Source organism: Tiliqua scincoides, chromosome 13 (genome assembly GCF_035046505.1).
Source record: "Tiliqua scincoides isolate rTilSci1 chromosome 13, rTilSci1.hap2, whole genome shotgun sequence".
Lineage (NCBI taxonomy): Eukaryota > Metazoa > Chordata > Lepidosauria > Squamata > Scincidae > Tiliqua > Tiliqua scincoides.
The window spans coordinates 122008-137195 of record NC_089833.1 but is presented as its reverse complement, the minus strand read 5'-3'; the positions used below and the strand labels follow the sequence as shown (position 1 = coordinate 137195).

General features: G+C 55.5%; 1 protein-coding gene across 2 annotated transcripts; it reads left to right on the top strand.

Annotated features, from left to right (window-relative positions):
* The first annotated feature begins 4839 nt into the window (after positions 1-4839).
* IL21R (interleukin 21 receptor) lies at positions 4840-13321 on the top strand. Of its 2 annotated transcripts, XM_066640783.1 has the most exons (9): positions 4840-4922; positions 6968-7070; positions 7414-7595; positions 7699-7850; positions 8157-8334; positions 10130-10226; positions 10889-10973; positions 11418-11540; positions 11898-13321. In XM_066640783.1, the coding sequence occupies exons 1-9, from the start codon at positions 4880-4882 to the stop codon at positions 12231-12233; spliced, it is 1299 nt and encodes a 432-aa protein (XP_066496880.1). In that variant the 5' UTR covers positions 4840-4879; the 3' UTR covers positions 12234-13321. The 2 variants fall into 2 exon arrangements, with proteins under 2 accessions (XP_066496880.1, XP_066496879.1); XM_066640782.1 differs by having other exon boundaries at positions 11418-13321.
* The last annotated feature ends 1867 nt before the right edge of the window (positions 13322-15188 follow it).

Here is a 15188-nt window from a genome sequence, read left to right as displayed (position 1 = left end):
CCAGGCAAGTATTGGGATGGGGCATCTGGCATGTACTGGGAGACCTGGACACTGGGAAGGGGAGGCAGGTCCCTGCCTGGTGATTTAAGTTCTAGCTGTAATACTTCCCCCAATGACATTTCGTCCTTTGAAGGGGGCGTACTGGGATAGCTTCATCTACACACAACCTGGAGTTCCCAGACCAGCACTGACAGACTTTGTGTCCGTCCCCCCCCCCCCCCAAAAAAAAAAAAAAAAAAATTGGCACAGAGAAGAGGTGTTGCTTGGCCAGGGGGTTGGCAGGGCTCCCAGCATCCTAACATGACATTCTAACTCTCGCAAAAATGTTGGGTGATTCTCCTCCCTGATTGGGTTGCTGTGAGATCCTGGGGTGTGCAGAGTCTGCTGTCTGGTGTTCAAAGATGGCTACATGTGCCATGTGCTGGAGGGGTCATTCCAACCCCTTGATAAAAATCCTCCTTTCCCCAAGTCGGCCATGTACAGGTTGCCCTATAGAAATGTGTGCGTTTTGTTGTGTTTTTTAATTCCCTTTCCCCTTCTCTAAGCTCTCTGTATTGCCAACATCAAAAATTTCCACAGCTACATTTCATACTAATTGCGTATCTCCGACATTTTAAGTTAATGCATCCAAGAGAATGTCTGTGACTCAGGAGATGTCCGCTGTAATGTCCAGGAGAATAACTGTACGAGCAGCAGGCACACCCTGAGACCGAGAGGTAATTTTAAAAACCTCGTTTGGACAGCTCTGAATCAACGGGCAGCCCCCAAAGACACAAAAAGGGCACCATGTTGCCTCTTCCCGCCCCTTTCTCCGAATCATGGCTGGGCTTCAGTCATTTTGGGCTGCGCACTCTCATTTCCACTTTGCTCTGAATCTGATGCAAATGAGTGCTGCCTTTGAACACTCCTGCCCACGTTTCCCAAAGCCTCTGATCTCTGAGGTGATGACTTCATCCAGGAGAGTTTTGTTCTGTTCAGATCTAGCGATCTGAGCAAACCATCAAAATGCTTTCTTTGAGCTCAGAGGGGAGAGGACCACTTCACACACTGCTGCAGGGGGCCTCAGCCAAAAAGCTCTTGGGCCCTGAAGTAAAAGGGGCTGCATTCATGACCAATCCTTGGGCTGCATCCTTCCAGAGGACCACCAGGTTCAAAGGTTATCCCTAAACTAAGGCTTCTCAGTGTTCCTTCTCAGGAGAAGGAACCAGAAAGAGGGATTTGGGATGGAGAAGCTGAGATGAATCTCAGGCAGGTCACTGGCGCTCTGCACTGCTTCGCCCAGAGTACTTCTGCTGCAGCTGGGCGAAGATGCAGGGGTCAGCCTGGCCCTGTGGGCCCTTGGAGGGAAATGCCCCCCTGAATTAATTCTGCAGCTTCCCACATGGCTCCAGAACAAGCCAATACCCTGCCCTTGCTTTCCCAGGCATGGTTTCCTTCCTGAAAGGCAGGCTATGAAATGTTCAGGGCTCACTTTTAACCCTACAATCTCAGCCCAGGCTTTGAAAGATTTTGCCGTTCTCATCTAGTCCTCCTTGACCAAATCTGGCACACCAATAGCCCTCCCAGTCACTGGAGGCAATCTGGCTTCCCTTGGAATCCTGGTTTCATTTTGTTGCAATGATAATATAATCCTAGAGTTGGAAGGGACCCACAAGGTCACCTAGTCCAACCCCTGCCCATAGCAGGAAATTCTCCTACAAAGTCTCCAGCAGGCGCCCATTCAGCCTCTGCGTGGTGATCTCCAGTGAAGGAGAATCCGCCACCTCCCTCGGCAGCTGTTCCACTGCCAAACCACCCTGACCTTTAAGAACTGTGTCCCTCTGGAATCTCCTCTCTTGCAGTTTTCATCCATCAGGTCTAGTTCTCCTCTCAGAGGTAGCTGAGAACAGATTTGTTCCTTCTTCCATAGGGCAGGTCTTCAGGTATTTGAAGATGATGGTGATGGTTGCAATCATACCTTCTTGACTCTGAACTTTCTATAGCTAAATGTAAACACACCTGGCAATGAGAAATAATTCTGGGCACTCAAGTGCTTGTTTTAATCATGAGTAGCCTCCTGAAAAAGAACCCATTCTGGAAGGGGAGCAGCAGCCCTCTTAGGCTTAAGCTCCATATGTATTTTCCTGGGAGTGATCCCCATTGGACACAGTGGAACTTACTTCTGAGTAAACATGCATAGGGTTGCATCATCTGTGGCAGCAAACGCAGAGTCCCCTGGTGAAAATGTCAAGGGGGGGACGACACCAAGGGCTCTGGTTTCTTCCTGCTGAAGTCATAATTACTGCCCTTTGACCAATTGTGTGAATTGACAGTGTACCATTTTGGCCCGTATTCAGTTAGATGGCAGGTCTAACTTTATAGGTGAAACACGCACATCAGCTACAGACAAGGGTTGCTATCCCAAAGAAGTAGACATGTTTACATCCCACTGAAGTTAATGGGACTTGACCATGGCTGCAATCTTAGGTGTGTCTACTCAGAAGTCAGTCCCACTTATTCCTCCATAAGCATGTGATTCCACCCTTGAATTACAGCCAGCTGGTCTCACTGCTTTCAGTGGGATTAGCCACCACAATGGTCTTTGATATAAACCAGTGAGAACAAGCTGTGATCCTCAGGGCTACATGATCAAGTGGGGGGTCCCATTCCACGTGCCTCCCTGTCCAGGCTGGCACATCTCCCTTCTGCCATTGATGCTGTGCCCTACTCAGAGCTCGGTTGTTCACTCACACTGTTAGTGCAGGAAACACAGTTTGAACTCATGCCCTGCACTGGAAAACCCCCTCCTGAGCTAAATTTGGAGTGCATCTGCTGTGGTGTGTGTTGGCTTGCTTATTTTTATCTCATTGTACAATATATTCCACTTTTCACAACAACATTCGAGCTACAATAAAATAGCAGTAAGCACAAGTGCATGAATGGCAGGAGAACTAAAGCAAGCAATGAAAGGGAAGAAGCCAGGCCTGTTCTGGGAGACCAGCAGGGAGGGTCCAGGACTGAGGGCACCAACTCCATGTACCCCCTGGAGGGAATGTTTGACAGAAAGAGTCTGTGCCAGCAGTGGCATAGCTAGGGCATTTGACTCCCAGGGCTCATAAATTTTTGCTGCCACCCCCCATATGAAAAAATTAGTCAGCAGATAAGGGCACCTGGCAGGATGGGGAGTGAAATTGGGAACCAGTCGGAATGGGAGCCCAGGTCTACCTGTCAGAAGAGGGCTACAGAGGGTGGCTGGAATGGGAGCCCAGGTCCGCCTAACAGGTAGATCTGGGCTCCAAGTCTGGACAGGAGCCCAGGCCTACCCGCCCAGCAAACTTTGGCCACAAAGGCCAGAGTTCAACCAGGAGCCCAGGTCTATCCACCTGGTTGACCTGGGCTCTGGAGTAAAGGTAAAACTCATGCCCCCCCCCCATAAACCAACACTGTATCTAACCCCAGGGTGTCAACTTGCTAACAACTTATTGGTTCCATGCTGTGACATAACATCTGATAGACGCTTTGCACAATCAGTCTCATTGGTCCATTCTGAGTTAAGGAAATTGTAGTTGTTGTTACATAAGGTAATTGCATTTTTGTTTTCTGTTATTTTGGTCGTAACTTTTGATGGAATGGAGATATTTCACTCCTGTTTGTTTCATTGCATTATGCTGTAAATTAACACATTTAATGGTATATAACATGATGGCATTATCCTGTGATTTTAGCGATTTGGTCGCTAGTGGTGGCACTGCCCTGAGGGTGGCACCTGGGTCAGACCACCCCTGCCCCCTACTAGCTATGCCACTGTTTGCCAGTTCACCACCATTCAAATGCTGTGTCTGGAAGCACCCTGGGAAAAGTCTTGCACTGCCAGCCATCTCAGAGGCCCTGGGCTGACTCAGCAGAAAATGCATCCCTCACATTTTGTGGGGGAGCTCAGAACATGCAGCTTGTCATGAAGGGCCTGGTGCCCATGGGCCTGACACACATGTGCAACATGCGACTCTGGTGCTGGTCGGATGACCAACTTCCAGGGTCACCTTGCCACGCAACTGAGCATGTCAACAGACGTGCCCTTCTCACGAGCCTGGCCAGGGGCTTTTTGGGGGGTCCTGTAGACATCCCCTCACCCACATGGCATGGAAGAGAGGCACCTCTGAGCTATTATTTGAATGCTGCCTGTCCCTCCCCTACTACCTTCAGATGGCTTGTCCCTTTTTAACATGTTTGAATTGAGCACCATGTGTGTTTTTTCATGTAAACATTTTGTCTGCTCCTGAATGCTTTTAAGAGGAGGAACAAATCACTTTTCAAGAGCTGCAAAACTGTTCCAGTGATGGGGCTGGGCAGGGAGTGCCCGGTGTTGCCAGCACAGGCCAATCAGTACTGCACATCGCTAGACAGTTGAGTGCGAGCAGAGAATCCTGCATCTCTTCACAAGGCCTGTCCCTGTACCCAAACCAGTACCCAGCCTGTTCAGACCACAGCTTGGAGAAAGTGCTCACACACAGTCCTTCCAAACCCCTCTCCTGCAGCTTCTTGCTGAAGGAGTCCGCCTTGAGTTCGCAGGCCGACTGGCTGGCTGGAAAGCACAGATTGCAGCTCCCCAAAGAGGTGCCCCAGTCCTGCCCTGAAACAGAACACCAAGCAGCTTGGGGGCTCTGGAGCACAGCCCTGCCCTCTCCCCTGTGGCCCCCAGCCCCAAAGGAGCATTGAGCTACACCACCATTGCCACTTGTGTGGAGAGCTCAAGGTTAGGCACAGGCTGCTGCTGCTGCAGAACTGCCAGCCTGCTTCAACCCCAAGCCCCGGGGCAGGGTGGAAACAGTGCTCCAGGCTAGTGGCTTGCTTTGTCTTGCAGGGACACAAGTGAGCCAGACCAAGGAGGAGGTGGAGGAGGATGGCGCTCCAGGCTCTTCTGTGGCTGCTGCTACTTCAGCACAGTAAGTCTCAGCATGCCCGTGTGCTGGTCTCAGGTGTTTGTGGACGCAGGATAATGGCCTGATTGCTGAGAGTGCTTTTCAAGGAGCCATGTAGGAAAGTGTCTCCCAGTCCCATGCAGGGACTTTGGAGCTTCGTCTTGTGGTGCCCGAGTGCTACACATTGGCACAGAAGGTGTTAATAGAAGAGACCAGAAATACTGCTTTATTAAATGACTATAGACATGCAAGGGAGAGAGAAGCAGTAGAATCCAGGGGAGGCCAAGGAAACCTTCTGCAAGGGACTCTGTCCGTGTTTTGTAGTTCAACAGAAGTGCAACGGAGAGAGAAAGTTCTTGAAAAGCATAAAAGGGAAGCAAGAGGATGGAGAAGCAAGGTAGCCCAATGGGATCTCTTTCCTTGCTCTCTGCTTGCCATGTCCTGAGGACGCTGAAGGGGGAATAGCGCTCAGGGAATGTCAGCATCAGACATTCTTGATGTCATCAGCAGGGCTTTGCTTCTGAAAGCGTTTCCAAAGATTCTAGAAGAGAAGATGCAGCAGGCAAAGGAGAAACCTGCCCAGGGCATCTGCTAATGACCAGGACATTATCTTTCCTAGTGGCCACCTAAGAGAGTATGGAGCTCACACTGCATTCCAGACAACCTTACCTGGAAGTAAGTCCTACTGAACACAGTGGAACTTACTTTTGAGTAAACATGCAGCAACTAGCATTTGACTGTGCCTTTTATATATGAGATATTTGTTAATTCCATTTTTTTAATGCATCCGTTTCAAACTATTGCAACCCAAGAGTTTGAGATGAGACCAGCAGGGTGTTTAAATGAGGAATAAGTGGCGTGAGAGGAGGGTGCGCTAATGAAGGAGTGGAAGGTTGATTTCTGGGGCTGCACAGTAGTGTGTGCAGTGGAGGGGCTGCGGCTTGGGGGTCGTCAAAAGCAGACAAAATGAGTAGCTGAAGGGTGGGGGGGAGGGTAGGAACGTGGTCTAAGCTGAAGGCAACTCACTGGAGGAAAAGCGGGAGTCAGGAAGGGGTTCCCAAACCGGAGCGTTCAGGGCGGGTCCTGCTCACCCCTTCCAAGTAGCACGGTTGAGGCTTCCCGTCCCAGCCCTTTCCAGGCTGGCTGACCTGCTGGCTGAGCGGGGACCACAGCTGGAGCCCAGGGAGGTGGGGAGGGCCAGAGCGGGCAGCAGCACCCATCGCTGCAGGTCAAGGCGAGGAGGATGCGGCCACACTGGGGTCCTGCGCCAGAGGGGGCACCGGGCCAGGGTCCTTGGCGGGCTGGGCCCGCGCTCGGCTCCGGCCGCAGCCCCTTTGGCGCATCCCACCCCCGCGGCTTCCCGCGAGGAGGGGCGAGGCTCCCTCCTCTTCGGGAACGGCCGGGCAGACCCAGCGAGCAAAGGCGGACCCGGCCCGCCACAGCCACGCGCCCCAGTGGGCCCCGGAGCCCGGCCCTCCAGTCGCAGAGCCGCCGGAGCGGCCGTGGAGCCGGCAAGGCGCTGCCGCCGGGACTGCTCGCGTGGCAGAGACCGCGCTGCGGGGCGAGGCGGAGGGAAATGTCCGGGGATCTGACCTCTTCCAGTCCCGCTGCCCGCGGGGGCACTACCCGGGCGGGTGGCCGCGACTGCTGCCTCCAGCCCCGGAGTGCTCGCGCTCCTTCCGGGAGGAGACGGACCTGCTCCAGGAGCCTCCGGCCTGTGGAGCTCAGGGAGCTGCTGCGGAGGTCGCTGTTGGCGCACACAGGCAGCCACTCTCCCTCTCGCGGGAGGCCACTCAGCTCTGCACGGCTTTTCTCGACGGAAAGGCCTTGACGAGGCTTCGGAGCGCTTGCTGTTCCGCGTGCCTGCAGCCGGCCGCCAGCACTGGGCGGGCAGGTAGAGGCTCTGCCGGCTGCTGCCACGTCCCTTCGGCCTGTTGGGCCCCCACTCGGCTTCCCGCTCCTCTTTGCACCCCGAGGCCTGGTCCGTGGCGGAGGCGCTTCCGAGCCGCGAGCCTGCAGGCGCCCGGCCGGGGGCTGCACTCACCGCCGGCCCTCCTCTGCCCCTGCAGCCTCCGCCTGCGAGGACCTCGCCTGCTTCGCCGACTTCGTCCAGACCCTCACCTGCCTGCTGGGGAGCGGCGGCGCAGCGCCCCAGGGCCTGGCGGCCGAGTGGTAGGTGTGAGCGCGGCTCTCCGCCCCCCCCCGGCGCCCGCCTCGGCCCTGCACCCGCTCCGCCCCGCCCCGCCGCAGAGACCCCGGGCGCCGCCCCCGGCTCGGCAGCACGCGCCCCGCGTGCCGCGGCCCGGGGGGTGTGCCACGGACGAGGCTGTGGGGCGCAGGCGAAGCCGCCGGGCAGGCTGGCTGAGGCCCGGCCGGAGGCGTGATGGAGCGGAGCGGGAAGCGTGGAGGAGAGCCGAGCCGAGCGCCCGCCTCCTCCCTCTCGCAAGCCGGGGCGGGGCGGGCCGGGCGTCGGGGCTGCGGCTCCCTGCTGAGAGAGCCTCTCTGGTCCCCGAAGGAACTGCGGCGACGGCGGCGCCTGCGCCTTCCAGCCCATCGCCCGAGGCGCCGGCCGGCTGGAGTACAGCTGCTTCGCGGAGCAGTCGGCCTGCGCCGCCATCAACAGCTTCACGGTGGAGCTCCGGCCGCGCAACGGCTCCGGGAGGGGCTGCCGGAAGCGCCTCTCCTTCTCCGCAAACTGTGAGTGCGGGGCGGGGCGGGGCGGGGCGGGCTCGACGGGTGGGGCGGGGCGGGGCGGGCTCGGCCGAAGAGGCGCTGACTCCCTGCTCTGCCCCGCCCCCAGTCAAGCCGCAGCCGCCGTTCAACCTGACGGTGGAGGCGTCCCGCGACGGCTACAACGTCTCCTGGAAGACCAAGTACCAGCGCCGGCGGAGCCACCTGGACAGCGAGCTGCAGTACCAGCTGCGCTACAGGCACCGAGGCCGCCCCTGGCAGGTAGGAGGGCAGCGGCGCCTGGGGCTGCAGGTGCGGGCAGGCTTCTGGGTGACGTCCGGGCAGAGCCTGGCAGGGGAATCGAGGGGCCTTGGGGGCAAGGCCCTCACCCACAGTGTGTACTGGGCCTGGCTCTTGGGCAGCAGCTGCTCTCCAGGCCTGACCCTGGCTGGCTCCCTGTGCCCCCTTCTCTCCCCTTTCCTCTGGGGTGCTTTCAGGCCTGGATTGGTTCTAGACGGTGCCTGGATGGGGAAGGGAGGGCCACTTCCAAAGCCCCTTCCCCATCCCACAGCCTCTTCCTCCCTGCAGGAACAAGGTCAGAAGAAGGACCTGCCGGACACCTGGACCTTGCGGCTCTTGCCACATGAACTGGAGGGCGGCTTGGAGTACGAGGTTCAAGTGCGAGTGAGGCCCAGGGAGCAGGGCGACTACCAGGGGACCTGGAGCGAGTGGAGCTCCACAGCCCGATTGAGGGCACTTCCCAAGGGTGAGCCAAGCACACAGTCCAGCCAGCCACCGCTGCCACTGTCTCAGGCTCAGTGCCTCAGGCTGCCACTGCACACCCCTCAGCCAAGGTGATGGGCAAAGGCTGCCTCAGTGCCCTCATTTCTTCAGCCCACAGTTGGGCTTAAGAAGCAGTGGCAGCCCATCTGGGTGGGTCCCTTACATCTCACCAACGCACTGTTGGAGGAATCTCTTAAAACTGGTTTCCTCTTTAGGGGGGGAGCAGAGTAGCTTCAGAAGCAGGCCCCCCCCCTCTTGCTGGGAATCAACCCAGGGAGCCTCCCACACCCGGCTGACTGCTACTCAAGAAAGACAAACAACATTGGCTGGTTGAAGTTGCAAGGAGATTCATTTACTCATGGTTCATTAGAAGTATGGTTATAGCATCTGATTGAGATCAGAGGTTACTCTAACTTAAAAAATAACAAGGCCCTGAAGCTGCCTTGTTCTGCATGTGCCATGTGGTTAAGATGGCGGTGCCAGCAGAGCCCTGCTGCATGCCATCTTGTCTGGTCAGTGGTCCATGAGGAAGAGAGGGCGTGCTGGGAGAAGAAGGGATAGTTATTGTGTCTGGGCTGCGCCCCCACATAGGTCATCCAAAGGGGACAGGTAAAGTGTAGGGTCATTGGGCTATGGCTTAACCCTTTCAATGCACAGTATCCTGCCACCTCTTGGAAGCAGATGGAGTTGTACCAACTCCAATACGCACAACAACCCCTCACCTGACTGATCTGTGTCTGCGGGTCTATAGCAGTTCAGGACTGGCAGCCTCAGTGCTATAGAGGTTAATTTTAAGGTGCAGGAGCTTGTCAGGGCAGCCCCTCCCCAGTCACATGTCCCTTGGCCACAGCCTGTTAAGACCATACATACAACAATAAATCAACTTTAAATTTTTTCCTTCATTAGGGTGTTTTCAGTTTATACTTCCATAAACTATGTAGTAACTCATCCCAGATTCTTGGGGAAGGTTACAATGGTTTCAAATAAAGGTATAAAAAAGAAAAAAATAGAATTGAAAACTATCCCAAAGAAATAGAGAAGGTATATTACAATGCTAGACCAGGCATGTTTACTCAGAAGCAAGTCCCAGTATGTTCGGCAGGACTTGCTCCCCCAGGTAATGTAACAGGAGCTATGCAGGACATTCACCTAAACAGCCTAGACCAGCAATTCTCAAAAGTTTTGGTCTCAAAAGCCTCTCCATTCCTACACATAATTGTAAAGCCCCAAAGAGCTTTGGTGAGAGATTAGGTGGAAAGGAAGGAAGGAAGGCTTTTGTTGAGTATTTTTGTGTTTGTTAATCACCCTTTCTCAGTGTGTGCTTGTGGAGCCCTGAACAGGTCTCAGGGAGCCCACATTGAGAGAAGCTGGCCTAAACATTAACTTGTGCCGTGAGCTGAGCTGGATGCCTCTTTTGGGTTCAGAGCCTTCTGAAAGGAGGTTCATTGGCAGAGCCCAGGTGATCAGACTGATGGCATCAATGCTCCTGCCATGGAAGTTCCAGGGTGCCCCTCCCCCCGCACCCCCTCCTGCCTGGCAGCCCTTTCTTGCTTGTGCAGGAGCAGCAGGCAGGCCACAGGGTCACCAGAGGCTTATTTGGCCACCTGACGGTCCTTGTGCTGTCCCAGGATGTGCATATTCCAGTGTGGTGAAAAGCATTAAAGTTGCTCCCTCCCCCAGGAATGGGAGGTCCACCTCAGGCCCACAGCCCAGCCCAGCCCAGCTGTACAGCCTAACAGGACTAAGCAAATGATTGACCTTCCCCCTTTTCCCCACAGCTCCGGAGGGTGGAGAAGGAGCCCGGTGGCTGGTGCCTCTCCTCCTCTTGCTCAGCTTGTTCACTGTTGCCGTGGTCTTCCGGGGCTGTCATCAGAGGTGAGTCTATGCGTGGGAGTCAGGCTGTGGCAAGGAAACCTGTGCACTGCTGGTGGGGCTGCTGGGCCCCGACTGCTTGTCACTGGGCCATCCACCCACTGCAGTTCTGCCTGTGTGGACAGAGCACTGACAGGGTTGGCTCCAACCTGGGGGGGCCCTCTGGGTAAGTGTCCTCCAGGGGCTTCTCTCTCTATTGGTGCCCTCCTATGTGGGCAGGCCATGGCTGGCTGAGTGGGCTGCAGGAGGTCAAAATGGGCCGCAGAAGTGGTGATGGCCCTGGAGAGCCCCCTGGCGCTGGGTAGCAACAGCTGTATACGTGTGGCAGCACAAGCCACCGTTTTAATTCCCCCCAGCAAGTCTTCAGCTTCCTGTTGTTCACGCAAGATGCTATGTTGGGGGGGGGGGAGGCTAAATGTCAGTTCCAATTCTCAGCTTTGCACTGAGAAGTCAAGGCGCTGGGCAAGGGCCATGGCAGCTCTGGCAGTGCCAGGGCAGGAGGTTTGCTCAGGGATGCCACCTGCCGAGGCCAGCCCAGGAAGCACAGCACAGCCCATGCTATGCCCCCCCATCCTAGGGCAGCCAAGGGGCAAAGCATGGCAGCTGTGAGCCAGCCCTCCTCAAGAGGTCTAGCCTGCAGCCCCCCTCTCCTCTCCCTCTTGCAGGCTGTGGAAGAAGCTAGATGTTTTCATCCCCAGCCCGGCTCCCTTTTTCCAGCCCCTCTACCTGGCCCATCATGGAGACTTCAAGGTACCCGGAATGAGAGGGGCAGGGGGTGAGGGGGTGGGGGCCTTTGAGGACTTTCTGGGAGAGCACAGATTAGGAATATAACAAGAAGCAAGGGGGGTGAGTTGTGACTGGGACTTTGCAGAGGTCTCTGCTGGAGTCTGGCAGGAGACAAGACCCCCAGGGGAAGGAGGGACCAGTCACCGGAGCAGAGCCCTGCCAGGAGTGCTGAGACAGTTGCCTTGGGGTTCTGGGGCTTGAAGGACCAACAGGGTGGAGGTGGTGCAAGGGAGCTAGTTGCATGACGGAAGCTGACCGAGTCTGCCACAGCCTCAGGTGCCCCCTCTCCTTTGGGGACCCACCTCTCTGTGGAAAGCCCCACTGGAGCCCCCTCCCTTCCCCAGCTGGGGACCTGCTTGCTTGTCTTGCCACTGCAAAATGCCCTGACCGCTCTTCCTTTCTGTGCAGGAGTGGTTGGGCGCCTCCTGGGCCCGAGCAACGCTGGACACCTGGGAGTGGGGCACGGTCCTACCAGAGGTCATTCGGATCGGGCCTGGGCACCAGCCTCTGAGCCCTGCCAAGGGAGGCCAGGTGGTGCCCCTTGAGACTGCCCTGCCCCACCTTGTGGGATGCCAGCAGGCCCCGCAAGACAGCTGTGGCCTGGAGCAGTCCTATGGTCACCTCTCCATCAACACTGTCACTGTGTCTGGAGGCCCTGCAGGCTGCTGCTCACACAGTGGCTGTGCCGGTGTTTGTCTGGCTGTGCCAGAAGCAGCCGAGAGCCAGGATGCTTACCGAGGCGTGATGGATGATGATGATGATGGGGACAGCAGTTCCGAAGGTCAGACCCCCAGGGGGCTGCTCCTCCAGGACGTCTTGCTGCACAGCCACTCTTTTCCTTCTGGCTCAGAGTCCCTGGAGAGAGACTCCCCCCCTGTTCTCTTGCAGGTTGGAGGCTCCCTGGGCAGAAAGGCAGAGGAGGGGGTCAGCTTCTTTGGCTGGCCCCTGGAGCCCTGGGACGTGGACCCCCCACTCTGCCTCTCTTCTCCAGGTGAAGAAAGGCTCTTCTACAGCAACCTTCTCTCTCCAGACGGGGACGTGGATGGCGACGCAGGGACCGGCCTGGATCTGGACACCATCGACAGTGGCTTTGCAGACTCTGACTGTGCCAGCCCTGTGGACTGCGAGCTCGGCCCTGGGGAGGGGAAGGGTGTGCGGGAGGCCTTCCTGCCCAGCTATGTCAAGCAGTGGGTCTCCTGCCACAACAGGACTCCGCCAAGCTAACGGTGTGGTGCAGTGTAAAGGCAGAGCTGAGAGCAGGCCATGTGTGGCATGGCAGAAGCCAGGAGCACCCCCTGGTGTGGTGCCTGCTGCCTCTGAGCCAACAGGGGGCTCTGCTGTCCCCCCAGTGTCTCATTTTCAGCTAATGTCTTCCAGAAGGGGAAAGTGCTGAGTCTCGGCCTCTGGAGGGCAGAGGGGCCAAAGACACTCCAGCAGGCTGAGCGGCTGAGAGACTGAGCTGCAGCTCAGCATACCTCTGGCCTCAGCCACGAGTCCCTGGGTAGCCCTAGGCAGGCTGCTTCCTCTGGGTCTCAGTCCTTCCAGCTGCAGTGCAGGGACAAGAATTCCGATGGGCCATTCTGGGTTGTTGTGTGGACGATGTCCAGCCCACGCATGAGAAGCAGATCACACACACGTGCTTTGAAGCTGTTCCTCTTTCAAGCTGGTGCGGGGGGGGGGTCGTTCTTGTGAAGCCCCGGCAGATGGGGGCGAGCCCAGGGCTGGCCTATGGTGCTGCATCCCCCTGCAGGGACTGCTGCTTGCCTCCAGCCCTCAAGGCAGCTTCTCTCGTCCATCTTCCCCTCCTGGGTCTGGTGCTGCCCTGCGTCAGATGGGACCCTGTGGCGTAGGCAGCTTTGGCGGCACTGCCATTTTGCGAGAGGCGTTTGGTCACTCCGGACTGCGAGTCTCATGCTGCTGCCAGTAGCCCTTTTCCCAGGGCCCAGGTGGTCCTGACGAGCAGCGCTCTGAGCTCCTGTCCTGCAGAGGGGGCCTTGGCAACAAAGGGCCCAGCAGCCCACCAGTCCCCTGCTGGTGCAGCTGTCCCCGGGGCACAGGGCACTCCGTCCCTCACGGCAGTTGCATTCCTCTTCTCATTCCCTCCCTTCAGAAGCACAGCCCACAGTCCTTAAGCCAGTTGGACCAATTGCTCCCACCTAGGCCCTGTGCACGGATAATCTACTCTAGTCTTGTCAAATACACACAACATCACATTGCAGCGGACACCTAACGCCACATGGCAGGCTTTATTGAGAACAGCAATGATTTGAATTTTCTTCTGGATTCTTGAAAAGTCAGCCATGTTTTTTATGCTGTTTGTATCTTGAAATTATATTTCTATCACTAAAACTCTACAGGCCTTGGTTGTGAACCTGGGAGGGTCCCTGCAAAACGTGTTCAATATAGTGGGCATAACGGAAACCTGGTGGAATGCAGGATGCTGCAATCCCAGGCTATAAACTCTATAGGAGGGACAGGGAGGGGCGTGTTGGAGGTGGCCATTTGTGTTAAAGAAGGGGTAGAATCCAGCAAAGTAGAGAGCGAAGGCAGGTCAGACTCCAGAATCTTTGTGAGTTAAATTACCAGGCCTGAGGAGTGATGTAATACTGGGGGTGTACTATTTTCCTCCACACCAGAAATCGGAAGGAGACCTTGAAATGAGGAAACAGATCAGGGAGGTGTCAAGGAGGGATAGGGTTGTAATATGAGGGACTTCAATTATCCTCATATTGACTGGGTCAATTCGTGTTCTGGTCACGAAAGAGAGATCAAATTTCTTGACAGGCTAAATGACTGTGCCTTAGAGCAGCTAGTCATGGAGCCCACCAGAGGACAGGTGACTCTGGATTTAATATTGTGCGGTACTCAGAACTTGGTTAGAGATGTCAGTGTTACTGAGCCATTGGGGAACAGTGACCATGCTGTGATCTGTTTCGACATGCACGTTGGGGGAAGAATACTCGGGGGAAAATCTCTCACAAAAACCCTTGACTTCCGATGGGCAGACTTCCCTCAAATGAGGAGGCTGGATAGAAGGAGGTTGAAAGGGAAGGTAAAAAGAGTCCAATGTTTCCAGAGAGCATGGAGACTGCTTAAAACAACAGTAATAGAGGCCCAGCAGTGATGTATACCACAAAGAAAGAAGGGTTCCACTAAATCCAGGAGGGTGCTCGCATGGCTAACGAGCCAAGTTAGAGAGGCTGTAAAGGGCAAGGAAGCTTCCTTCCATAAATGGAAGTCTTGCCCTAATGAGGAGAATAAAAAGGAACATAAACTGCAGCAAAAGAAATGTAAGAAGGTGATACGGGAGGCCAAGCGAGACTATGAGAAAGAGCGACTATGAAAAACTAAAAGAGAGAGAGGCTATGCAAAAGAGAGTGAATAAGATGATTACGGGGCTGGGGCACCTTCCTTATGAGGAAAGGCTACGGCATTTGGGCCTCTTCAGCCTAGAAAAGAGACGCCAGGGGGGGGAACATGATTGAGACAAAATTATGCAGGGGATGGACAGAGTGGATAGGGAGATGCTCTTTACACTCTCACATAACACCAGAACCAGGGGACAACCACTCAAATTGAGTGTTGGGAGAGTTAGAACAGACAAAAGAAAATATTTCTTTACTCAGCGTGTGGTTGGTCTGTGGAACTCCTTGCCACAGGATGTGGTGCTGGCGTCTAGCCTGGACGCCTTTAAAAGGGGATTGGACAAGTTTCTGGAGGAAAAATCCATTATGGGTTACAAGCCATGATGTGCATGTACAACCTCCTGATTTTAGAAATGGGCTATGTCAGAATGCCAGATGCAAGGGAGGGCACCAGGATGAGGTCTCTTGTTATCTGGTGTGCTCCCTGGGGCATTTGGTGGGCCGCTGTGAGATACAGGAAGCTGGACTAGGTGGGCCTATGGCCTGATCCAGTGGGGCTGTTCTTATGAGAAATACATGGCCAGCAGCATTAATGGGAATAATAAAAGCTTCTTTAAATATGTTAGAAGCAGGAAACCCACCAGAGAAGCGGTTGGCCCTCTGGATGGTGAGGGAAGGAAAGGGGAAATAAAAGGAGACTTAGAGATGGCAGAGAAATTGAATGAGTTCTTTGCATCTGTCTTCACGGCAGAAGACCTTGGCAGATACTGCTGCCTGAACGGCCCCTCCTGACCGAGGAGTTAAGTCAGATAGA

Bases quoted from the DNA above. Each gene is read 5' to 3' on its own strand.
- IL21R (XM_066640782.1), top strand. From the start codon at position 4,880: ATGGCGCTCCAGGCTCTTCTGTGGCTGCTGCTACTTCAGCACA. The intron at 7,071-7,413 runs GTAGGTGTGAGC...TGGTCCCCGAAG, and splicing joins CAGGGCCTGGCGGCCGAGTG to GAACTGCGGCGACGGCGGCG. The intron at 10,974-11,417 runs GTACCCGGAATG...CTTTCTGTGCAG, and splicing joins CCCATCATGGAGACTTCAAG to GAGTGGTTGGGCGCCTCCTG.